At 39.7% G+C, this 27,318-nt stretch overlaps 1 protein-coding gene across 4 annotated transcripts in view; it reads left to right on the forward strand.

Moving 5' to 3' along the window:
- The window catches only part of PDE1C (phosphodiesterase 1C), a 198,448-nt gene that overhangs the window by 57,653 nt on the left and 113,477 nt on the right, over positions 1-27,318 (forward strand). Inside the window, exons 1-3 of one of the 4 annotated variants that reach the window (XM_014258683.2) lie at positions 9,812-9,842; positions 9,937-10,086; positions 10,643-10,745. The exons of 2 other annotated variants lie outside the window; for them this stretch is intronic. In XM_014258683.2, coding sequence (XP_014114158.1) covers positions 10,645-10,745 — 101 coding nt within the window. In that variant the 5' untranslated portion in view covers positions 9,812-9,842; positions 9,937-10,086; positions 10,643-10,644. Of the gene's footprint in view, positions 1-9,811; positions 9,843-9,936; positions 10,087-10,588; positions 10,746-27,318 lie in introns of those variants that run through there. One more of the 4 variants, XM_088060800.1, reaches the window with a different exon arrangement.

Genomic DNA, 27,318 nt, shown 5'->3' on the forward strand with positions numbered 1-27,318 from the left:
CAGTGCATATTTATAATACAATATTTGCAAAGTCCATGGGTAATATATTTAGCTAGAAAAATATCAACACAAGAATTATTTGAGCAAAAGACCGAATAAATCTGTTTCATACTGATGCTGGACATGGAAATGCCTCATGGTAGCAGGAGCAATAACTAAAATGGGATACTGCATGAAAAGGAAATGTAATTTCCAACTTCTTTCCTTCCTAATATCAGTTTCACCAGTGTCTAAATTAATGTGTGGAAATTAAACCAAATGATTAATGTCAGACCCTATTTCTTGGCTTTGTACTAGTAAGCATGTTATCTGTTCTGGTTGCTAAGCTGAGTAGTCTAACATGAAAAGAGATTAATATCTCTGAAGAGCTCTCATGAAAGACCTTGGTGTGCCATATGGTCTATATGATGCAGTATGAAAACAGCTTTGTCACATATCCACAAGTTTTCTCAAATTGTTGGCATGTATCAGAGTTGCATAGGGCTGTTTGTGTACTTTTATAGTGTCTCTTTTTAATTTTTTGGTGCTAACCTTTTTGATCTTAACATTCTTGTGTCCAGTCTCATGCTTTTACTCAAAACCCCACACACATGCATATACACAGATATAATTTTAGCTTCTGTGCAGATGGTAACAACTGACATAAAGAAAAATCATAATTTGAGTCTTGATAAACATTTAAAACCATGGGAATCATGGTTTTAAAAGCAATAATAATCCTTTTAGGAAATACTCAGGGCTGAGTTATGATGGTGGTGGATACTTCTTGCATATAAATCAAATATTTACTGACTGGTGAACCAATTGCTGCTAAATATATCTTTTAATAGTCGAGGTAACAGGGGAGAATGACACACATTAAGGCATGAATGAAGCTAGTAGATACTTCTTTGGACTGCACAGTTCATATGGATTTATGACACTGAATTATATTTATCTGAAGGAAAGACATACAACCCACTTCTCTCTCAAAATAGTTCTGTTCCTTAAGGACAACAGTGTAATAATTTCTTGATTCAGAAGTGATTCAATTGTAGTCTTCTTTCTTATTAAAATACCTCTCTAGGCTGATTTTTTTTTTAATGCTGTGGTATGTACCATAAAATACTTTCATTTTTCTCAGGTGTAACCTAGTAGTTTCATAAACCACTTGTGTGGAGTTCCAAAATCTTTTCATGTCAGAGATGTAGTGATTGTACTTGAGAGCTCTTCAAAACATAGTTTTACATTTTTGCCCCTTTATATAAGTTTACCCCTTCCTACTACATTGCAGACACAATTTTTTGTCTATATGTGAAAGTACACAGATTTTGATGTGTTGGACCTATATGGTAAAATTGAGGCATCTGAAGAGGACATTCATAGTTGCTGCTCTGGATATTCTTGCACAGGATTTGGCTGAGGCCTTTCTACATATTTTCTATTGCTTTGGACATGCAGGTGAACAGTGACATTGAAAGTGTGCAAAAATGGTGGGAGTACAGCCTGTAAGGGAGGAGTCTGGGGAGTATCCTTTGCCAAATCAAAACTTTACCAATAAGCTGTGAGAGAGAGATTAGTGATGGTGATTCACTTATACTGTGTATAGGAAATATTATCCTAATAATTTTTCCCTGACCTTTCCTGTACTGTTGCTGTCTATTGCTTCCATTCTTAAATTCTTAAATCCATTCAGTGGTGACCAGATTTGCACTAATGTGCAGTGAAAATGGGGCAACAGGTTAGATGAGAGTGTGGACAAAATGTTGCTGAAGTCTGACTTAATGGATCTAATTTAAATGAAAATTTAAATGAATATTGCAGGAATTAGCTTAAATGAGTGTTTAGGAGTATTACTTGTTCTTCCTGTGCAGGATTAGTCATGAAGTATGACTTAGCAGATTTTTAGTTATTGATAACTTTTGGTGTTGCCAGTGAAATGCCTTAAGTGGTGAATATTATGGATGAAGTGGAGGTTGTAAATAATTTGTGATCTTCTGGCAGTGCTTTGAAAAATAATTTTAAAACCTGTCCTTATAGATGCAGAATGAACCCTATGATTTTTAGATAATATGCTGCACAATTTATTCTAAACATCCAATGGAAGTGTAAGAATTTTAAGTCAGTGAGCTTCTTTTCACAATGTGAGCCTGTAGCATTGAGAGGTTGATAAACAAATGGCAAATGGGAGACTGTAAATCTTGTGCTATTAATAAAGCTATTTATTTTTCCTGTAGTTGTAATATGCAGTGTCCAGGACTTCAAAGGTATTAATGTTCTTTGCCGTATGTTAGTTAGTCTGTTTTAGGATATTTTTCTGTCCAACATGATAAGAGGGAATAGCAGTTTGAAACCCATGTAATTTCTCTGAATTTAGAGGCAATCAAATCCCTTAGCATGTTATGTCTGAAAGGGCATATGCCTGTGAAACATTCTGGTCAAAGGAGACACCATCCACTTTTCCAGAAGACAAGGAGAATATAGGTTCACAGGTAGGTATCAGGATAGAGGTTATAAACTGCCTTTGAATCTTATGCCTTGTGCATCCTGAAGTGTGGATGCCAGTTACTTGCCTACAGAAGAGGACTGCTTCAACCCTTCCTCAAACTGTTCTGCAGTACTGTTTCCCTGGTATGACCAATCTCTTTATTCAGAAAGTGTCTGGAGTCTGTTCAGCTACATCCATATATGTTTTTCCTTGCTATGACATTTTTCTGTATTTTTTATATTTATTATAAATGTTACTGGCTTTAAGCAAGAATCAATAACTGCAGAAAGAGTAGTTGCAGCAAAAGAGGATGGGGAACATGCCATTACAGTAAAGTGCTTAAACTACCTGCAGGCTCACAAAAGTCTTATTTTCATCAGAGGGGAAAGGTAATTCAGGTTTTGAGGCCAGACCTTTTCTCTTTCTAGCAGAAGACAACTTATGAGAGGGGAGGAAGTTCAAAAGCCCTTAAGCTGTTCAAGGCAGCTCAGCCATTGGAGCTGAGAAGAGAGTGGTCTGTGAGAGCACCTTTTTAGACTTTGAAGCTGCACCCTCTGTGACACAAAGAGTAATTTGTACCAAATAATTATTTTGTAACTTCTTTCTTCTCCTCCTGGAGGAGAAACTCCCGTTACCTTTTTTTTCCTTCTCTGAAAGTGTTTGCAGTAAGCTGATTGTCTTCCCCTGTGGGTGTCCATCCAAGACCTCTCTGTAGAGGCATTAACATCTTCAGGGCACAAGTCTTGGCACAGGTTGCTGGGTCTAGCCTGCTGTCCATATAACCCTGTCTAGCTTGGAGAACCTTCTCCAAGTAAGTGAGGTGGGAATTTTCTTTTGTGCTGTAATAATTGGGAGACTTTTCCAGAAACTCAGTGCTGTGGTAGAAATCTTCCATCTTTCAAGATGTACTCAGGGCCTGTTCATTTCCTTTTGGTCTTGTGGCAAATTGTTCCTCTAAAGGTAAGGTTTGCTGTTGGTTTTTTCCCCTGGCATTTACCTCTGATAACTAACAGAGTATTACAATTCTTTTTAGCCTTCCTTTTGCTCTGTTGAAGCAACAGATTCCTTAGGGTTTTCATGAGGGAGCACAAGTAGGGAAGACAGGTCAGCTGTGGCAGTGAAGAGTGCTGTCAAAGCTAATTTACCATATACCCTCATGTTACTTTTAATCATGTCTGATTTCACTGCAGCTCTCTGTTCCACTGCCTGTTTTTAAAAAAAAAATTGAAATGGAGGTCTTCAAGAACTCCAAATGTGGTAGATCTACCCCATTTGTGTGATCACAGGAAGCGGATTGAGGAAGAAAGAGACCAGGTTAATCAGCCATGATCCAATGTTATAAATAGGTGTTGCTTTTTATTTACTTTTTCTTATACTTTCCTCTGACACACTGCTGAGACACAGTCTGCAAACTACTGAGAGCAGATAATAATCTTATGTTTTGTGTATCACTTCAGTAAAAGGTCCCTGTACATCATAGATACCTGCATCTTTCTGATGATGGTGTTCTGGGCTCTCTGGTTTCAGAGCAATATGGTCTTGCATTTTGCAGTGTGGTTTTGTATTTTGCTTCTACTTTCTGCTTCCACTTCCACTCCTGTCCAGTGCATGCTATTCATAGAAAAACAAAGGAAATGTTAATTTAATTGGAGATTTTGAAGTAGAAAAGCATCTACATAAGGTCCTGAAACTAACATTTGTTACTTTGTCTGCAGTCTGACAGAGATGGTTATTTATAAAACCTGACTTGGCTATCTCTGCCAACAAAGGCAAGTAGAGTAATCAGGGGTGGCTACCTATCCCCCCCAGAAGACAGCAGATAAGGAGAAGATAAGGAGAAGGGAAACTTGGGCTCCCTAGTCTCAAATTGTGATGGTAGTGCAAAATGGCAGCTGGGGAATCTTCTCTTTGTGCAGCAACTCTGCAGATTTTAAAAACAGCAGTGGGGAAATTTGAGATCTGGTTTACAAATGACTCCCATACACTTTTAAGTTGATAAAATTAATTTATATATATTCCATGATAGATTAGTTTCCTAACTCCACAGAGGATAATATATGATGTATAGTAGTTTCTGTCTTAACTCTAAGAAGACCTAAATGTATATATGAAATGTAACATTTTCATAGTACAGGGGGCAGTATTGGCCTGTGTAATATAATGTGGTTTGTGTTTGAGAGACAGTCTAGTGAAAACCCTCCCACTTCCATCTCTCAAACATATGAGCAGCAATTAAAAAACCCTTTGAGACAGCTTCGTACTTGTTTTGAATAAACTTCTGTATTTATTCAATTCCTTTGAAGATGTGAAGGATGACTTGGGGCTGGGAACTCTGTGAGAAAGCTGTATAGAGTCTGCAGGTCCTCAAAATTCTCTACTTTGGCCTCACTGGATTTTGGTGAAAAAGGGAAAAACTAGAAAAGTAGTCTCATTTATTCCTCTAATTAGGTATTTCTTTTGAATAATTAGTTGCTTGGATTACTACTCACATCTAACCTCTTTTGTACAGATCTTTCATAGCTGAGTTTTCAAGCTCTGCTCTTTCTTTTTTTGCAAAGCATTTTATAAAGCTCCTCTTCCCTTAAGCATCACACTTCATTCATGCCTTTTCCTTAAACTGCCATGTATAGTAATTCTAGTGCTGTGGAGGTCATTAAAGAAAAACAAATTTTCAAAATTGCCCTTCAAGAGCGAGGTCCTTCTGTCAAAGTTGCAGTACTCTGAGTGAGTACAATAGGAATATTTTTGTTGCTATCACAATACCATGGCTTAAGTAATAACTGTAGATATCATCGGCATGGATATTTTCTCATGTTGGTAAGCTTCCTAAGTTGAAGAAGGTTTCTTCATGTTTTTTTAAAATCTGCCTTCAAGAAAGCAGCAACTCTGAGTCAAAAGGGACAGACCACAAAAGAGGTATGCTTTTGTCTTGCTGACAATATGTTTTATAATATTTGACAGAAAACTTCTTTCCAGTCAGCCGGGCTTTTAATCAACACTGTCAGCTTGATTGACTTGACTCAATAGAAGTTTAAATGAAAAACACCTTTCCACCAAATTAATCAGTGTCTTTTTTTTTTTTTTTTGTGCTGATTATTTTACTGTTAATTTTGTAAGTTTTTTGTTTAATTTCTTAAAACAGATAGATAGAAAGCTAAGATTTCTTAAGAAATCTTAAGATGTCTTCATCTAATACTGCTGCTTGAAATTCCCCATAGTATGACTAGTCCTGGTGGCAGTCTGAGGCTAACACATTATTAAGATGCAGGGAATGCTGCAGTATTCTTAGTGTCTTATCTCCTTGTGTATCAGTACTTACCCATCCATATATACCTAGTTCACCATTTTTGAAACCTTTTGAAAGTGTAACATTTCCTGGGTCAGCTGTGTCTGTGCTACTTCTGGACAGAAAGGCTAAAATCCTTAATTACTGAGAGTAACGAAATCACAATTCCCCAGCCTTCAGGAAACTGGATGAGTGCTTATAATTAGTAGTCTCTTCAGCTGCTACTCCTTGGCTATCTTTAGTCCTTGCAGCCTTTTATTCCAACTCTCACTCATGGTGGTATTAACGGTTGTGTGGCTACAGTGTGAGTCAAACCCTAAAGTCTAACCTCGGGCAGAAAAAGAGATTAAATTTCACTTAATTTCACTTAAACTACTGTTTAAGAAGTACTAGATCTAATTTAATAAAACTAAAAAGTAGAACTGTCTAAATATCTGCCATCACTCTCTTATACCTCAACATGAAGAATAAATAGGGCCAATGCAATTCAGTGGCCTAGTTGAACATCTCTCCCTCCTAACTCCCTTCCAAATAAAACAAACAAAAAGTTCTTTTTAACTGAAAAGGAGCAAGAAGCTATTTCCTGCTAGGATAAAGACTGGGCAAAATCTGCCTAGTTTATTTTGGCATTAGCAGAATTAGAAGACATGTCAGTGTTTTACAACTCTTGGAATATAGAATTAGCAAAGCATTTTGGAATATGTTACTGGCTGACTCATCACACTGACATAATTGAAGTTCAGGGATCCAACTCAGATTTACAATAAAGAAAAAAACGACAAATACTCTGCTGCAGTTTTGGTTGGAGGTGTTAGTGGTAAGAGAATAAAATATTATTTATTTATACAAGTATTATTTATATATTTATTATTTATACAGGGACAGGCATATGAATATACTGTAGTTGTTCTAATTATAGAACTTGCTTCAATGTTTCAATGTTCACACAGGCAATATGTAGGAATTGCAATAGATAATATGTCAATACCCTTCAAGTATCTCATGCTACTCCTTCAGCATGGGGTAGCTTCTCTGTTTTTGTTGCAATCCAGCAAGGACTTTAGATAACTTGCTGTCTGAAATTATTGCTTCAGTTTGCTCATGCTCACTTAAGTGCCACTTCTGGCTGGAAGCATTTTAGGATGCATTTCAGTGGGTCTTTTGAATGTTACTGCTGTACCTACTTAGCTCTGATGAAAGTAAGGAAGTCTCTGAAATTTCTCACTGTTTTTCTAGTCTTTGTTTAAAAAAATGTAAAAAAAGAAACTATAGCTGTCTTTAAGAATATTTGCTTCTGAGAAGTTTCACATGAGGACAGAGTCTAATTTGCCTCCATGTATGTCAGAGGAGGCTTTGACTTCTCCTTGGATTATGCATGAAGTACTGAGTACAGACCTACTCCTGCACTCCCTGGTATTTTGACTGTTTTACAGTGATGCCTGCCCTCATGGAAGCACAGTGTGGATTCTACTCTTCTCAGATGCCTTTTACCACCTCTCTGCTGTGTGTCAGCATCCTCCTACATCATCAGTCCTTCAGAACTGAAAGAAATACTTGTAATTAAGACCCTTCCTGCACAGGGCTCAATCTAAAGGCTTTTAATGTGGATGCCATTACTGTCCTCAACTGAGAAAGTGGAGGAAAAGAGGTGGAGCCCCTATTTGCCCAAATCTCTGTGCTGTGATAAAGGAAACAATCAGTGTAGGGTATAATTGGCTTGCCTGGGATGTCAATCTCTGCCTCCCATTGCTCTTCATCCCTTGCTGTCACTGACAGTGCTCACCTAGTGACCTAGAAAGGGAATATCTGAGCTGGCTGAAGTGGGTGTCTCCGCTCTTCTCCTGCAGGCAAGCAGAGGAGATAAGAAGCCTGCTTTAGGGGCTGAGGAAAGAGTCATCCTGTGCTGGACCTCATGCCAGGTAACAGAGAAGCATAGGGAAATCCAGTCTCTGAGTCAAGCTAGACCTGTTTGAAGGTAACAGCGGTGTCCTGGACCTCTACTGAAACTTCTAAGGGATAGGTTGTGGATGTGCTTGGATACAAAGAATTAATAGGATTAGTTCAGCTGGTTAGAGCATGGGGCTTCTAATACCAAGGTTGTGGGTTTACTCCCCATATGGGCCATTCACTTCAGAGTCTGACTCCATGATCCTTGTGGGTCCCTTCCAATTCAGTATACTCTGTGATTCTGTGATTCCAGGGATAAAGTTTGTGCAGTGTTGCTTTAGCCATAGGGGCTTGCAGGGGTACATACATAGTGCTAGCTGCCCTACCTACCCTTGGTCATCACCTGTGTAAGATTGAATAGAGGTTTCTGACAGGCAGGTGGACTTCTGCTCATCTGAGCTCCCCTCTGCTTTAAAGGCATGGCAAATCCACTGGGAGGTGTCTTACTGCTTGTATCCATCAAATGACAGTCAAGATCCTTAAATGGAGTGAAACCAAATGGTGCCATTTGTTGCCTACAACTTGTTGCCTCAATGCAACAATGAATGTGAGAACTGAAAGAGTGCTGCTTACTTGGCCTGTAAACTTTGTCTTCTTGAAAGTTACTCTCTCACCATGGGGTGAGCCATAAGTTTAAGAACAAAGCAAGCAATATGATATTTATTCATGACAGATACTTATGGCACAAGTTCATAACATTTTACAGTTGCTGTCTTGGTGTTTGCTATTTTGATGGCATCTGTCACAAAAGCAGACCACCACGACTCAAACAAGAAAGGGAATCCCACACTTGAGCTCAAACCTAGCGCTACCAATATTCTGCATTCCCATTTCCCTCTGTTACTTCCTCTGTACCTTAAAATCAAATGTGTGAAGAAGAAAGACAACATATTTTGCAACTACTTTACTTATCACCAAAAGGTAGCGAGGTGTGCAACATGTTTAGTGGCGGACATCAGTGTAATGGAAAGTAGTACAAGCAGTGAAGAATGGCACTGTGTTCTGTTATCACTACAGCAGGAATGTAAGAGGATGATATGCCCCAAACTTTTGTCAGGAAATGGTTTGCCATATCTGCTTGTGCAGTTCTTTGTATCATTCAAAAGAGGTTCCTTAGAACAAGCATACTGGCTTGCCCTTTGTAATCCTCAAGGGGAAAGAGGACCACCTAGAGAATTATTCATGTTTTTACCTTCCATAAGTTGTCTCTTTTCTTTGAATGTGTACCAACTTGACTCAGCTGCTTTCTAGTTATATTTGAGAATCTTACTCAACTACAGAGACCTGGAGATGGTTAACAATTTCAGCAGCACTCTAACTGGGTAACTCCTTAAGAACTACTCCTAGGAAAGGGTTGAAACTTCTTAGAGTGATGGCTGATACAATTTGGCACGCAGCAATGGGAAGGATAACATTCATTATACAAAGAGCTTTCTGAAAAAAACCATCAAATACTTCAGAGACCTGCTTTGGACCTAGCACCACAGACATACTGTTGTATGCTATTGCAGAGAAGAGGTGACCTTCTCCAGGTCACAGGCTACCTGAGTGTCTGAGGTGCTAATTCTTTCACTCAGGGTCTGCTTCTTAAAAGACAGCTTTTGCAATATGCAACAAAATGTGTTAAGGCTAAGACAATATTTTGACAGTTATTTTCCCTCTGCTCTGATGGCTTTGGCTGAAAGCACCACATCAGTAACATTAACTAAAGAGAAGTGTGCAGACATCTTGGCAGAGTTTTGAGAGATGTCTGATTGGGCTGGTGCAATGAAAGAAATCCCTGTTCTTCCTTGTGCTCAGAGCATGAGCCCTGCAGGTGTAGAGAGGCATGTCCCCGGGGATCAGTATGGGGATGCTCCAGGGGAGCCAGAGGCAGGAATTCTATTGCAAAACTGAGTTTTAACCTCCACTGTGCAAACCTCTTATTCAAAGAAGCTGATACATCTGTGACTAATGTGTTGGACTTGATCTCTCTTCAGTGTACTGACTTCCCTTCTGAGCATTTTCAAGCATTGGCCCTTTACTGATTTGTTTATTTTAAAAGTGGATTTTGTCCCTGTTGGAGCCTTTCAGCCCCTGCTGTGCGTCACTCTCTCAGGAGAGCACACTGACTGCAATGAAGTAGATAGCTGTTTGCCAGAAGTGAGTGGCTCACTTTCTGTTATTTCTCCTTTCTTTTTTTCAGTCAATGATTTTTCTTGGTTGGGTTTTTAATCAAAGCCAATTTCTCCAATAGCCTGTTCTCCCTCATGTGTTTGTGGATGTATGTGCACCTGGGAGAGAGGGAAGCAAAGAGGGAAGCACAGAGTGAAACAGTTCTTGGGCTATGTTGACAGATGAATTCTTCCTCAGTTGTCAGATTTCAAGCCTGTCAGCAGTGCTGCTGGTAAGTAGGAAAAAATACGGCTAGGGAGGGGAGGGTGAGGCTGACCTGGTGGGGACTAGACTGAAAGTGGCCTGTGAACTGCCCCTTGCACCACGACAGACAGTGCGGTAAGGCAGAGCTGCAGCCTTAGGAACCCCTGCAGCCGTCAGACTCCCCACAGCAGCCCCTGCATACACAGCTCACTTGTCAGCAAGGGATTTTCCTCCCCTCCTCCCTTGATAAAGATCCCTCGGCTGCTATTATGGGTTGTATCCTTGGCTTATTGTAAAAGCAAAACGAACCAAAAAACAAAGGGAAAAAATCTGCGTGGTTTTGCAATCTGGAGATGAGCCTTTGATCCTCTCGCCCAGCCCGAGGATGGTGGCATGCTGGCACAGCTGCTCCCTGCATACACCTGAGCTCTCCAGGGCTGCCCACACAATTCCGTTTGCAGAAGGGGGGAGAAGTGTGTGCCAGAAATGTTAACTGCTCCCCACCAGCATTAGAGGTGGAGAGTGTGCATGTGTGGAGACAGCAGCCGTCCTTGCAGAGCTTTAACCAAAGTGGTAACCTGCAGCTATGGAGTCACCGACTAAGGAGATTGAAGAATTTGAGAACAACTCTCTGAAATACCTACAGCCAGAGCAAATAGAGAAAATCTGGCTCCGTCTCCGAGGCTTGTAAGTAGTACTTTTTCTTTTCATCTCCTTCAATTTTCTTCCACTGTCAAAATTATTGTGGCACTTCATTTTTTCTTTCTTGCTGTACCTTCAAAATCTCCCAGCAGTTTCCACACCTGTTCTCCATAAATAAAGTTACTTGATCTTAGCAAAAGATCCATTTACTTCCTTAAATTGAACTGCTTCTTACATTGAACATTTGCCAGTGGAAATGTAGAAATGCCATTAATGAAGCATTTTAAGATATAAGCAGCTACTGGAATGCTAATTTCTTCAGGTGTTATACTAGAAAAGTTTTGTTATAGCCTATAGTTATGGGTACTTAATTGAATCCTCTGCTTTCAATAATCTTACCCTTAGCTGCAGCTTAGAGACTTTTTCCCCACTGCAATATACACTATTCCTAGCACTGGCATGATGCATAAGGAAAAAATAGGCAGAGAAGGCACAACTGGAAAACATTTCCAATAACATTTGCAATGGCAGCAAATTCATCTTTCACTGATTTGATTGTACTTATTAATTTATGTTAAGCCTGACTTGCCATGAGATGACTGTATACTGCCTTCTGAGTAGAAAAAAGTATCTGTGCTTAAAGAACCTGACACTGCAGAAAAGAAAAAGCTGTAGTGTCTGCCTAGCTAATTTAGAAACAATGTGTTTTTCATATTCTCAGTATGTAAAATTCTGTCAACCATTTGCCCATCATTTCTTGGCCATGTCAAAGAAGAGGGTTATCATGTTAAACTACAAACCTTCCTGTGCTCAGAACTGTTTTTGTTTGTATTTTTTTTCTTCAGCCTCACATGTTAGAGTTATTAAAATTTCAACCCTCAAGGGAAAGGTAGGGGAGAAGAGATCAATGAGGCTTGGAAACAGCAAAAGCTGAAAAATGAAGAAAGTAGGCCAGTAGTTGAAAACAAATGTGCCCAAGTTAAACGAGTTGCTTTTTGGGTGTTACTTTCTGTGAGCAACTATGGTATGTTTTGCAAAGGATAGCCAAAACTTCTGTAGAACTTGAAGCAGTATAAGAGATATGCATTAACATGTGTTTCTTTCAAAGCATCATTCCAGCAAGCCTGTTTTGTGAAGGAATCTAATCAAAAGTAGATGACAGCTGTTTTATGAGCCTTCCTAACAGAAGACCCACACAAAACAAAGCTTCTATTAGGACTTCTTGAATTTCTGTTTAATATAGAGTTTAGGAGCATGCTGATTTGGATTCTACCTGGAGTTCATAGATAAGCAGCATTTCTGTTTAGGACCTCTTCTGCAGTTGGTACAAGGCAGTGTCTGTATATTTTACATCAATCTTGTGTCTCTTCTACCTTTTAGAAAGTTAGAAAAACTGTAAGACTTATTCTAGATGTGCAATAACTAAACATCACAATGTTTTTCAGTATAACCCTATTTGTCATCAGTGTGCATGAGTGTAACAAATATGTTTCTTCCGAGTTTCAAGATTGCTTAAAAACAAGAGAGTTTTTTCTGTAGAATTCTTAATCACTAGATGAAAACAGAAAAGAAGATTTTCCATTCCCAGTTATTTTATGGAGGCTTAGTGCATCCATACACACCAAACAGGTTTGGCATAATGTTTCATGATTTTTCTTGTCTGTCTTCATGCATGCCTATTTGCATAAGAAGAACAATCAGATGTGCACAACCTTCTTAGCTGGAGCTTAAATAAGAGGCTTCATCCTGGAGAGAACAACTACTTGGGAAAATACCTCTCTCCTCTGCCACTAGTAAACTGACAGCTGTACCTCACCAGAATTAGTTACAAGGTACGGGAGTGCTACCAGCACAGTGTTACACAGATACTAAAAGCATATTGCTGGCTGAAGCTACCTGAGGAGTTGTATTCTGCAGGAGGCAGTAGCTGATTTGATCCTGATATCTCTTCTTAAATGGGAAGGACTGTGATGATTTAAACAGTCTCAGTTCTTGGCATTGTGTTGGTCCTTCTTGATAGGACTTCACCTGTGGTAGCTCTGGTACTTTCCTCTCCTCTTCCCACCCCCAGTGTCAGCTGGTGTTTAATCACAAAGACTTTATGGAAAAAACAATATTCATCACTTGGCTTTTAAAAGGGGCAGGGGGGAAAGCTTTTTGAATTTTCACCTCTTCCAGTCTGCTTGGTTTGAAGGGAATGGAAGCCCAGAGGCTGCAAAGTGGAAGTTGAGTTGAGGCTCTTTTCAGATGCCCTTAATTTTCTGCTGAAGCAAGTCTGGTGGGGACTTCTTTTGCATGTTCCTGGTATTCTGTCTTGCAGGATGGCTGGCCTCTGGGGGTTTGGGCATGGAATGTGTATTTTCAAGGTAAAGGGAGGTCTTTTGGACAGTGGAGAAGGACAGACTTTTGTGAGGCTGAAGCCAGGTATCTGTTACAACATGAGTCATAAGTTGCTGTAAAAGGCAGACAAGCTATTGAATTTGTCTCTGGAGTGGAGTGGAAGGGTTTGCTTCTCCTTTCTGTTTTGTATCACTCTGAAATGTGGTTTAGTCAGGACAACATAGCTGCTTTATAAGCAGAGCAGTGTGAGGTAGTGGTTGTTAAGACATGTACAAGTTTCTTTTGCTTTTACTGTTTAAGAACCAGCTAAAATGCTAATACAGTAAGAGTACTGAAATGTTTTTACTTGGTACATATATCTTCATGATGCAACAATTCTGTGCTGTACTTTATAAGATAATCTAGGCAAATGACCTATAGTGTTTTCTCAGATTCAAGAGAGCATAGTAAGTTGTCTCATTGGGCAGTAAATCATCTGTGGTAAAATCTTTGCATGTCTCAAACCAGATATCTATAAATAAGTTTTGTCTTTTACACATGACCTATTAGATATCAATTTAGATTTAATCATATATTAAAATAAAAACTTTTATTGATTTACTTTTAATAAACTTTCAATAATAAATATATTAATAATTTAATAAAAACGTAATAAAATTTTTAATAAAATATTGATTTACTTTTTAATAAACTTTTAATTTGAAAGGAAAGGTTTGTGAATAAGCTGTTGCTGGGCAAAGGTACTATTAGAAGTATATGAAACTATCTGGGGAAAATATTGAAAGCGGAGAGCTTTTTTTCCTATGTTGCTGTAGAATATTAGGGGGAAATTTAATCCAGATTTCTCTTTATGGGAGCTCACATAGCAATAGGCTGTGTAAACCAGAAATGCAGCCATCAGTGTCCTTTCTTCTATGGAAAGGAATGCAGCAGATTTCCTTGCATCAGAGGCATCCTACAAGCAGACCTGCTTCTGAGTTTTAATGACATCATAAATGAATCAGACTGGAACAGCTTCATATCCCATCAGGATATCAGAGGGCTTTTGCTCTTGCCTGCCAGAGGGCTGCCTGTCTCTCAGGAATGCTGTGGATGCAAGTAGTATTTCACCACCCTGTGCCTTCTTGCACAAGGACACAGGTGCTCTCACCCCCTGGCTACTGATGGGCTGCTAGCTGCCTCTGCACTTTCATTTCATCAGGCAGGGCCTGCCTTTTATCAGTTTCCTCTTTTACCTAATCAATGCTCACCCTGCAAGAAACTGTTTCTTTGGGATGTGTTGATTGTTTGCTTAATGCTTTTAATAGTTGCAGCTGCCAGAAAAAGATCTTGAGTCTCTTGCTCTGTTCTATCCTCCTTACTCCATCGATCCTGTCCAGAAGACAGTCTTTTATTCAGACTTGCCTTATTCAACTCTGGACTTGGACACTATACAAAGCATAGCCAAAACCTCTGCAGGACTCCAAGCAATTACATGTGAGTCTTCCTTCCAGTCTCCAGTGGTTGTGAATAACTCTGCTAAGATTGAGACCTACCCTGCAAAACTTATCAGTTAAGGTTAGGTGGCAAGTCATTACAGGTCAGTGCTAGCAGTGGAGCTTGGAGACCTTATTTCAAAATACATGGTTTCAAAATTGTATGGTTGCTTTTCAAGCTGATGGTTTCTCTGTGGAGTTATGAGCAGTGGTGGCTGTGTTGGGGAGTTGTTTTAGCACTTGGAACCCTAGCTGTGAGACTTAAACATCCATCTGCTACTTACTCTACTCTAAAAGCTTCATGGAGTGACTTCAGTTGCCTTCTGATTTTTTAAGAACAGAGAAAGTGCTGAAGCCCTTTTCAATACTAGGATTAGATGTTGCATCTGAGGACAAAGAAGAATGCAGAGGCACATATCCAAAAGGCTTTGTGAGTTTTAGTAAAGACGTGCTAGTTTGTGGCAGCTGAAGATGCAGCTTTTGATCTTGTTGCTTTTATGCCAAAAAAACCCACTTTTTTTTTTAGCTATTACAGTAGTAGTACATCATCACTGGCATCTGCTGGTTCCCCTGCTGTGATTTACACATTGAAGGAGGAAAGGAGGGAAAATGGATGTTAACTTTCTTCCCAGCTTCTGGGGTTGAATTGCTAAATACATAAGAAAACCCTTCATTCTCAGTGTAGTCTTTCCTCTTGCTGTTACTCTCATAGAATCATCAAGGTTGGAAGATACCTTGAAGATCACCAAGTCCAACCCAACATTACCACTGTAGCCCTAAACTGCCAAACCATCTCACCCAGTGCCAGATCCAGACACCTCTTAAAGATGTCCAGGGATGGTGACTCCACCACCTCCCTGAGCAATCTTTTCCAACTCCTGACCACCCTAACAGTGAAAATTTTTTAAAATATTTAATCTGAATCTCCAGTCTCTCATCTTAAGGTCCTTTCCTCTGGTCCTCTCACTGTAGGCACAGTAGAAGAGACAGGCCCCTAGCTTACTACAACCTCCTTTCCTGTAGTTCTAGAGAGTGATGAAGTTTCCCCATACCTTCCTCTGCTCAAGATGAAACAAATCCAGATCTCTCAGCTGTTCCTCATAAGACATGTTTTCTAGACATTTCATGACCTTGCCCTTCACTGGACAGGCTCCAGCACCTCAATGTCATTTTTAAAGTGACACCCCCAGAACTAAATGCAGTACTTGAGAACCATATCTGAGTACTGGGGGTTGATGACTTCCCTAGTCCTGCTGGCTACACTATTCTTGGTACAGGCCATCTGTCATTTACCATTTACATGCTATTTACCTTCTGAGCCACCTGAGCACACTCCTGGCTCATATTGAGACAGCTGACAACCAGCACACTACATTCCTTTCTGCTGAACAGCTCTTGAACTACTTCTCCCCAGGCTTGTAAGGCTGCATGGGATTGCTGTGACCCAAGTGCAGGACCCAGAACTTCACCTTATTGAACCTCTTGCTGCTGTCCTCAGCCCATTGAGTCCATCCAAGTCTCTTTGTAGAGCCTTCCTATTATCAAGCAGATCAACACTCCCACACAGCTAAGTGTTTTCCGAAAGTTTACTGAGGGTGCCCTCAATCTCCATGTTCAGATCATCAATAAAGATATTTAACAGGACCAGCCCAAAACAGAGCCTGGGGAACAACTGGTTGCCAGCTGGATTTAGCTCTAAGTCTCTGGGTCTGGCCATTCATCCGTTTTTTCTCTTTCAATGTGTCTACCCATCCAAGACATGAACAGCCAGTTTTTCTAGGAGGATGCTCTGGGAGACAGTGTAAAATGCTTCACTGAAGTCTAGAGAGGCTACATCCACAGCCTTTCCTTCATCTAATAAGTGTGTCACTTTGTTGTTAAAGGAGATCAGATTCATCAAATAGGACCTGCCTTTCATAAATCCATGTTGGATGGGCCTGATGCCCTGCTTGTCCTGCATGTGCCGTGTAATGGTACTCAGGATAATCTTCCATAACCTTGCCCAGAACCAAGGTTAAGCTTGATAGGCCTGTAGATCCCCAGATCATCCTTCTGACCCTTCTTGTAGATAGGCATTACATTTACTAATTTCCAGTCAGCTGAGACTTGTCTGGTAAACCAGGTGTTTTGTTTAAACCCAGTCAGCATTCGAGCACCACACAGTCACTTGCTTAGTCCCTGCACCAGCAAGATCAGGGAGCGAATTAGAGGGGTAAAAGCTAGAAAACTCATGAGATGAGATAAAGACAGTTTAATAGGGAAAACAAAAGCTGTGGCATAGAAGCATAACAAAATAAAATTAATTAATTGTGTCTCAAAAGCAGGCAGGTATTCAGACTTCTCCAGGAGACCTGGCTCCCATCACATGTAATGGTTACTTGGGAAGACAAAAGCCATCACTCCAAATGTTCCCCATCCCTCCTTTCCCTCACTTTATATACTGAGCATGATGTCGTATGGTATGGAATATCTCTTTGGTCAGTTTTGGTCACCTATCCCAGCTATGCTCCTCTCAATTTCTTTTGCTTATTTCCTCACTGGTAGAGCATGAGACAAGGGGGGAAAAAAAATAATCCTTGACTTATGATAAACATGACTTGGGAAAAACCCCCAATATCAGTGTGTTATCAATGCCATTCTCATTCTGAATCCAAAGCAGCACTCTTAACTACTGAAATTAGCACCATCCTAGATGAAGCCAGGACACCAGGACTGCTGGCAGATCACTGAAAGTGGTTTGGCAAGTTCTTTTGCAGTTCCCTCATTATTCTGGGGTGGGCTCACAGTCTTGTGAGTGTGTAATTGGCATAGCAGATCTCCTCCTGGATTATGCAGGCTTCACTCATCTCCCAGTCATCAACTTCCAGCTCAGGGAGCTGGATACCCTGAGGACAACTGGTCTTGATACTGAAGACTGAGGTAAAAAAATGGCATTAAGTACCTCTGCCTTTTCCGTGTTAGTATGCTACTCTCTGCATTCAACAAATGGAGACACTCCTTGACCCCCTGTTTGCTGCCAATGTATTTGTTGTTTTTAACTGTAGTGGTCAAATCAAGTTCTAGCTGGGCTTTAGCCATTCTAGTCTTCTTCCAACATGACCTTGCAACATCCCTATAGTCCTGTCAAAATACCTCATGCCCCTTCCAGAGGTGATATATTCTATTTTTTCCCCCAAAGGTCAGGCATCAGTTCTCTGTTTCACCAGGCTGGTCCTTTTCCCTGACAACTTCTCTTTATACACATGGACACAGCCTGCTCCTGAATATTTAACAATCCATTTGAAAGCACATACAGCCTTCCTGGACTCCTTTCAGCCCTTCAGACACACAAAATCTCTGTCAATCAATGTCCTAAACAGGTCTTGTGAGACACCCCCCCCAGTGTACAGCATCCAGCTCTAGGGCCCCCAATATCAGGACATTGACTGCTGGAACATCAGAGACAGCCATGAGGATGATCACAGGGATGGAGCATGTCTCCTATGAAGACAGGCTGAGAGTTGTAGTTAAACAGCCTGGAGAAGACTCCAGGGGGACTTTATTGCATCCTTCCAGTACCTAAAAGGGGTCTACAGGAAAGCTAGAGAGGGGCTTTTTACAAGGGAATGTAATGATGGGACAAGGGGTAATGGCTTTTAAACCTTTAAACTAGGCAAGGTTTAGTTATAAGGAAGGAATTCTTCACTATGAGAATGGTGAAGCCATGGAACAGGTTGCACAGAGAAGTTGTGGATGCACTGTCCCTGGAAGTGTTCGAGGCCAGGATGGACAGGGCTTTGAATACCTGGTCTAGTGAAAGGTCTCCCTGCCCATGGCAGGGAGGTTGGACTAGATGATCTCTAAGATCTTTCAACCCAAACCTTCTGTGATTCTGAACAGCAAGCTCTGAAATGTGACATGAATGGAATGCTTGAAATTTAACTCAGCTAAGAAATTTGACGGGCAGATGAGGTATAGACATAGATAAAGGTGTGCCTTTGAAAACTTCATGGTTTTGCTGAAAATCTGGAACAATATTCAGCGCTTATCCTTAGCTTCCTCTGCAAAGCACCCTGCATCCTGTCAACGGTGAAGAGGTCCCAGTAATGAATTTTGCACAAGACCAACTTTTTCTTGAAGTAAATGGGGAAGAGGCAACTGATTTCTTTGGAAAAGGATGAGCTTTGGTGACTGAAGATGAATTGATAAGTGTTAGAGTACCACTGCTGAGTTACCTGTTTCCCTGTCTTATCTGTATGTGCTTTACAATACCTTTAGAATTCCTCGAAAAATGTCCCATAAGGGAACAGCTGGTTCTAACTGTGGCAGTATACTGATCTGACTAAATTTTATTTATGCAGCCATCATAAACGGTAAAACAGAGAACTCTTGAATTCCAGAAGCATGCTCTACATAGCACATAGTATTTTAGCTCACAGAAGACATTAGGGTTTAAAAAAGTCCATCAGAAAAGACCACTTTGTTAGGAAGTGTGTAAATATGTCTGTTTTCAAGTGGATAATAAGAATGTGCTAATTAGTTTCTGGAGGTGAGAGAGTCCCAAAGGCTTTCTTGGGTCTTTGTTTCAGTCCTCCTGCAGGTCCTGAGTTTCTAGGTTTAAGCTGAAGCCCTGTTTGCCCTGAGAGCAGAACAAAGCTACCTTCAACCATATTTAAATGCAGCTGCAGCCACCCTTTTTCTCATTTGGTTTTCTTGATGGACATGGAGAGGAATTATATGTCAAAGAACCATGTTAGAAAACCTCTCTGTAGATATCCTAGATCCAAGATTCACTTTTATGATAGTTGTCACAGTTCACAGAAGGATTGGGGTAGTCTAATTTGTCAGCAAGTGGATGTTGGGTATGTGCTGGGGGCAGCAGTGCAGCCTGGAGATTCCTGATTTGGGTGAGCTGTGGATACAGATGTCTCAATTAGTTTCAATGATTGCCAGAGTCTGGTTGAACCATAATATTGTTCTTCATGTGGAGTGAAGAAGGACTCAATTTTACCAGTAGACTAACACGTAAGTTAGGCTTGTTTTATGCTGCCTGCATATATACAGTCTGTGAAGGAGCAATGGGAACATTGCCAGCTTCTAGTCTCATTCCTGACAAATGGACAGACGAGAGAATATGTTCAATTAAGTAGAGAACAGAACCTCCAGAAACAGGTAATAAAAAAAGATTGTATTTATTCATGAAACTGATACATTTTGCCACAATCCTTCTGTTACTTTGTTTCACAGACTGGCTTTCTTTTGAATCTTAGTTGAATATATGAGTCTTGTAGGCAACAAAAGAGGGAAGATTTTGTGTTTAATAGTGAAGTGTTGACCAAGCAATGATATACTTTGTTTTTTTCCCATAATTATAAAATAGCTTTTTAGGATAGTACAAATGAAATACATTCCGCCCAAAAAGTCATAAAACCACCACAATCTGTCATAGAAGAAGGGGTCTCCCTTTGTAATATTATATTCAGTGCTTTTCAAATATCACTGCTATAAAACTTGCAGTCCTGCAAGAAATTTAAAAAGTTATGTTTACAAAGATGAATTTAAACCTTAAGTCAAAGTGAAATTAAGAGTCTATATCTGGAATTCTTTTTAAAAACTGTCTTGGTGGGATATCAGTTCATATAGAAAGAAGCAAAACTTCATAGAAGCTATCACTGAAAAATCCTCTGTGTGTGTTTTTAAAGCTGTGAGGAGAGGTCCTCTCTTAATCTGACAGCTTTTGGTGGATTCAAACACTGTGTTAAATCCAACTCAAGCCTTGAAAGGATTTTTATTTAATGTGTTTCTGTTTCTTCCTACAATTCACAAAAAACTTTCTAGTTCCAGTCCTTTTGTCTTGTTTCCTCAAAAATCACTTCAGCCTCTTCAAAATCCTAGAAAAGGTGTGACTGATCCTTACTGGTAGGTGAGGGAAGCTTAAGGTTCACATTTTGGGGCTGACCCAGTAAATACTACAGAAACAGTGAAACCTCTAAAAATGCAAATTGCTCTCAAAATACTGGGAATTTGGATAAAGCAGAGCTTTTCTAGAAGGGCTTGTTTCATAAGATTTCAGATGGATTCATAAAGCTGTTTCTGATCTCCTGAACTGTGCTGTACTAGAAAGCATTGATACCAATGTGTTTTCAGGGGTGAATTCAAAATGCAATTCCTTGTCTTTGGAGTGGTGGTGGTGTTTTTTTGTTTTGTTTTGGTTTTGTTTGTTTGTTTTTAAATTTTTTTTCTTCTTTTTTTTTTTCTTTAATAAAACTAGGTTTTCTAAGTAATTGGTAGCTTAAGAAAAGTTTAACCTCATGATGGAATAAAAATTTCCTCTGACAGTTTTCAACCCAGAGTTGTACTTAAATCTCCATTGTAGATAAGCAATAATCCTTTCTCCTGCAGACCCAAGCCTTTGCCAAAATTTGTTTGGAACTACCTTGGATATTTGAAAAGCAGATCAAATTTGAAGTTGATTATAAGTACTAAGAATACAGAACTAAAATTTTGCAATAGATCAAGAATGCAACTCAAACTCTGGTAAAACTCATTGTGATTAACTCAATTCAGTGAAGTCAGGATCCCTCAAAACTAGTGATAAGGTGGATATTGTGGACTTTTGAATTTTCCTGGCCAAGAAGGTGGGTGCAGAGTTCTTGGAGAGACATGGTTGTCAAGGAGAGGTTTGAAAAGATGTGTCTCTGCCAAGAGTTCCAATTCATGTCACAGCAATCTGACTTGCCTTCTTTGGGAGGACTCCTATGCCTGTCACTCAGTTACATGGGGTGCAGGAGTTCACGTGAGCTTAGGCATGCAGCAGGAGAAGATTCACAATCATGTCATGATCTTGTCAAGAGAGATGTAGGAGACAGTTTAGTTATTAGGATGCATATAGAAATATATGACAACAATATATGTACAAACATCCTGAATGGCTATTTTGTAATTTGGGTCATATGGCAATAGCTATTTTATCACTTTAGGAGCGATTTCTTACACTAATAGGGATAGATAGCGTTCATACACAAAGCTCCTAGCCAAGACAAAGTTTCACAACATCCATCTGTAGCATGAATCCTGGCTGGGTACAAAGCTCATTTCAACACCAATATTAGCACAAGCTGGATGTAAGATCTATGCAATTTTTAACAGCTAAAGCTGTACAGTGCCCTTGAGCTATGGCAATAGCAGGAAGGGCCAAGGAACAGTAGAGCATCCTTACATGGCTGAGCAGTTCAGATGGTTGCTGTAAATGATGCTCAGATCACACTTCCTCCCATGCCTCTTATGGAACAGCTGTTTTTCAGGGATTCATTAGCAATAATCAGTTATTGGTGTCTCTTAAGCAATGAGTCTGAATACACAGTTTAGATATGTTTCTCTACACATATTGATGCAGCAGGGATGGATGGAAGAACTCTCCTTCTCAGATTTGCTTGAAAAGTAAAAGGAGAGGAAGCTGTGAGAATTGAGAGTGGGGAGGGAGAATTGGGAGATCATCTACAAAAGAGCATAATGATTCATGAAAAGGTTGGAGAGGAAAACCAGATAGAGGATTTTAAAAATAAAAATTAAGGAAAAAGTGATGGTGGGGAAAGAGATAGCCCTGTGAATTCTTCAGATTCCTACATGTAAACACTTGCTAGATTTATTTGCTTCCAGATTGAAATAGTTCACAACACAACATATATAAAAGTTATTAGGAGTTTGAGTTCTGCTGAAAATCACAAGGAAAAGTATTACTTTTAAATGCATATGAAAATGTGACCCATCTGTAGCATTTTTTGTGTCTCTCAGATTTTAGTGAAGGCCTCAAAGGAAAGCCCGGTTTCTGCAAGAGAACCACTGATTGCAACTGCTGCCCAAAATACTGCTTCTGTGTTACCTTCTAAGCATGTCTTTGTTCAGAAGAATGACAATATCTTCTTTAGGAGGCCGTTGCTTTGCTTCGTTAGAAGAAGGGGGAACTTGATACCTTGGCGATATTTTGTTGTACTATTTGTCAAAATTCTTCCTCCCACGTGTTCCTCTCTTGGTTTGAAAAGACAGGTGTCTGCTAAGGAAGGCAGGAACCTCCCTTGAAATGGAAAATGTAGACCCCCCCCCCTCCAAATTATTGTAATTTTCAAATGAAGGGGCTCTCAGGCAAAGATATGGGAATAGGAATAGTTCTTGACTAGTATGTATAAAAAACAAAACCAAAAAGAACAAAAAATTATAACTTAATAGGAAAATTAAAATAAAATTCAGTAGTACAAAAAACACTGACAGAATACAACCTGATGCCCTGTTGGTCTGGATGGTAGCAGACCAATTAAATAGTGGCTGCAGTCCTGGGATGACATATGTGGTTCTGTTGAAGTACTGATCCTGTAGAAGGGTGTAGTTTTCCTCTGAAGGTCCAGTGGTGGTGTAGATGGGTCAGGTCTTCCTCTGGGAATCCAGTGGAGAAAGGCTGACTACTGTGTTCCAAGTCTCAGATTATATCCAGGTAGGAATGCTTGGCTCCTCCCCCTGGGTGGAGCATCTCCCAATGGGATGATACAATTTTATCAGTCCTGCAGTGAGACTCAAGGGCCCATTAACAGAGATAGCCCCCTGGAGGGAGGATGGGCTGTGGAAGATAAAGAACACTGCCACACCTGGTTTTAACAGCAGATATCCCCCTGGAGTTATGAGGGATGGGTCATGGAAGAGATAAAGAACACTGCCTTAGGTGGTAATAGAATACATACTTTTGGTTACATCTTGTACTGCAACCTAAGACAGTTCCCATTAATGCTGCCTGGGCATTTTTCCTTTCTCTCATTACACTGGTTTTATATGTGCAGAGAGACAACAGATTTGGATGCAGTTTGACTGGATGTGTAGAGATAACTCATGTTGTACAAAGAGCGTCTTCAAAACGCTTTTCTGAGAAAGGCTTTTGCATAAATGCTCAGTGATCTCTAAAATACTTGTTTCTAATTAGCTCTACTGCAGTGAATATCTTGAAAATAGAGAAGAATAAAATTCCTGAGTTATGTAAATTAATTGAATAACTTGAAGTAAACTTTCATAATGGTCCCACCTTACCTTGCATTCTATGAAATGTAAAGTTTCAGTTTGAACAACCTATTTACTTATATAGATATAGATATAGGCGTATCTGCTCCTCTTCTGGGCCAGAGGCAGAGAACTTGACTCCTCCCTTACAGCAGCCAAACTTTTAAGAGCTAGATTTGCTGTCTCAACCATGGCACCTGGTATGTGGAAAGGACAGGAGTTACTTATTAAATACATCTTTATATCTGAGGCTTCTGAAGATATATCCCATTCTTTCCCCCATGGTTTCTGCACCATCTAGATACTTGTGTATGGTATCAGGATGGAGTAGGGTCTTGCACAACCTACTTCATTCTCTGTGTACATGCTCAGCACCTGTTCCCATCTACTCACCTGCCCATCCCATTTCTCTCTCCCAAAATTTCCTCTTGTGTGGCAAGATACTCCCATATTGAGACCACAGGACAGTGTCTTTGAACTTGCAGATGGCAGTACTGCCACCTCTCTTCACTTTCCTCACTTCCTTCCCTTTATTTTCATGTCTAATTCAGTGGAGCCAGCTGTGTGCCATCACATCTGTGTCACTCACGCCTAGGGAGGGTAGGAACAAAAGATGGACAACCTTCTTTACTCTCTGCAGAAAATAATGTTGTAGTGACATGGAAACTGTGTGAATAGAGCAGCAGGCATCCTGCAAAAGATGATGAACCCTGCTGCAACCATCAATTTTGAAGGTAGGAGCCTCTGTGAAACACACTTTTCTCTGCAAACACACTTTCACTAGCTATTCCTGAAACCCATCATCATTCACATTACTTTCTTCTGTAATGTCTCTGCTCCTGAAGACATGCAGAGTTCTGGAAAGCCTAGAAACAGAGCATTGGCTCTCCATGAGAAGCTTAAAAGTTGCGTTTTCCTGAGAGTGACATTTAATATCTGGCCTGCTAGTGATGAAGCATTATCAGGACAGGAGCAGTCCTGAGTTGCTAAAAGACTTGAATAATTTCAAAGTCTACCATGGTGCTGAAAGAGGGGAAAGTTTGGAGCTCGGGATGAGGAAGTGAACCTTTTTTTGGAAAGGGAACACTGCATCTTTGTGTAGAATTTTTTTCTCCCAGCCTTCTAGGCTTGTTCATCAGTAATCCAAATGTTTCAGATTGTAACCCAGAGTCAGGAAAGGATCTGGCACAAACCCATGAGATTTAAAATACTGCGTCACACCAGCTGTCTGTTAACAGACAGAAGGGGTAGGTTGTGTTTGGGGGGAGGAAGATTGGAGGGGGGAGCAGTAACAAGCAACATTTATATCTAAAAGTAGCAACAAATAGATTTGCTCAAGCTTAGGGCTAGATGCAAATTTGTTCAGAGACTTTATGCACACAGCTTCTCTGGCCTGATATAATTCCAGTCCATGTTTCCTGTCTTCATATTTTACCCAGAAAATGAGGAATGATTCCTCCCTCCCCATTTTCATGCATGCTACAACATCACAGAGCCATCCTGCATGAGAAAACAGCTGACAGCTGGCTCTTATAGAATCTGAATATGTTAGTTTTACATGGTAGCCATGATTAAAGTAAGTTTTTAACCTGTACATGCTTGTTTCTTTCAGGATTTAACAGGTTTTTTTGCCACTGGGAGAGTGGAATTCCTGCTAAACAGTATTATGTACTTCATGATACATCATGACAAACCGGTGTTGCATATATATGTTCATTGTAAAGCTCTGCTTTGTCTTATTCCCAGTACACTCCTTGTTGATTAATTTTCATTACTTTCTTCTTAGTGAAATGAACAGCTAAAAGATAGATAAATGTAGCTAAAAGATGCCCAGTAAATACAGTGTATCTTCTTTTTCTGAGACACTGTACTAGCAAAGAAATGGCATCCCACTTGTAGACATCAGTTATTGCCATGTAAAGCACATTCATACTCCAAACAGCATCTGGATGTATTCTTCCCTCTTGGCTCCTCTGATCCCATTGTGCACTAAGTGCCACATTGTCTTCCAGTGGGATTGACTACAGAATAAGCATGTTGAAGTACCAGCCATCCTGTACTTTCCAGGTCATCACCTTTACAAAGTTCCATAAGTAATTTGTAGTGGTCAGCTAGACAGTAGAACTCAGACAGGTTAATATATATCTATTTTCCCGACAAGAAATGTGTGAGGTCATATATTACAGTGGTTTGGCTTTTTTTTTTTATTTTTAAAGGATGATACTGAGAACTGCTCTATATTCTTTTAGACCATGGAACTTTATTTACCTGAAATGTACTTTCCTGTAACTGGATTTTTATGAGCCTGCACTTCTCCTGAGAATATGATTTGCATGAAATACAAGAGAATTTGTTTGTTGTGTGCTGTGAAAAAGCAGAATGAGCAGTAGATCATGTTCTTTCAAAGGGTTAGATTTTCAGAAGCAGACTAATTTTCCTTTTTACTTCATATTTTTCTTTAGCTGAATCCACACCAAATACAATAGCAGGGGCTTTTTATTGTTGTTGTGGTTGATTTTCTTTACTTATGGTTTTGGTTGTTTCATTTGGTCTTTTGCATGAGAAGTGATGGAATACTGAGTAAACACAGAGGAAGAACCTCAAAATCTCAGTAGTTATATGTACAAAATCTGCATGAGTGAAATAATATTTTTAGAAGTTTTTAGAACAAAATTTTCTGACTTCTTTTGTAGTTAAGAAGCCAAAAAGTGCAGGCAAATCTATTTTCCAATACGAAGCCATTTCACTAGTGAATTTGAATTTACCCTTCTGATTTGGTGGTACTGAAAACTTTGGTGATACATCTGAAGAACTTTGTCCCTACAGTGTTTACTCTGCTCCTTGCAGATCCTTGTACCTCAGACTATCTGGCTCAAAACCATCCTAAGCATACAGTGTTCAATACAGATCAACTAAGTAAACCTTTCCAATGCTGTTTTTTTCCTCTTCCAGTATGCATCTGTGCCATGGAAAAATACACTGAAGTTAAGTTTCCTCTTCTGATAGATGGTGTTATTTACCAAAGTTCGAGCAAGTCATGATTGTCCTTTGCTGAAATGAGGCTAAACAAAATTATGTCAATTGGTCATAAATAATTTTTATGTCAGCAGAAAAATAAAGTACCTTTAACTAATACAGCTCTGACACTACTGCTTGAATAAAAGTATTATATATAATACTGTCCAAGGTCAGTAGGGGGTTGCTTTTACACTAGCCTTGGGAAATAAGATCAAGCCATGGGTCGAGTTTGTAGTGCCAAATAATTCAAGTCAGTTGTATCCTTATTATCTGCAGGAACAGATCTTAAGAGCATCTCCCTTCTTACAAGTATCTTTTCCCCCTTCTTTCCTCCTCTCTATTCTTGAATCCTGCTTTGCTAGGGAGTTGGTGCCTAGCACTCTGTGTCAAAAATGAAGGAATTTGGACTTGACTGCAATCAAAGATCATCAGATCTCAAGACAGCACGTAATATAATAACATTGTTAAACTCAGTCCACTCAGATCATATCCGTAACACCCATTTGTAATACTTCTAGGCTCTGTTGACTCTTTAAAAAATGGGTAGAAAAGAGATATCAGCTCTCTTGAGCTTGTACTACAGAAGAAATTAATGTCTGACTATGATCACAGAGACTATTTTGTAAGAAGAATTTAAATTTATTGCCTTTCCAGCTTGATTAACATCTACTCAGTACACGTATTAGGCATGAAATGAGCAAATAGGAAACTGGTTTCTAAGCCACAGGTAAGAGCCTTACAGTGGTAAAAGGTCAGAGCTAAGC

This window comes from Pseudopodoces humilis, chromosome 1 (genome assembly GCF_049639895.1).
Source record: "Pseudopodoces humilis isolate 2021_Gansu_Grassland_sample_001 chromosome 1, ASM4963989v1, whole genome shotgun sequence".
Taxonomy (NCBI): Eukaryota; Metazoa; Chordata; class Aves; order Passeriformes; family Paridae; genus Pseudopodoces; species Pseudopodoces humilis.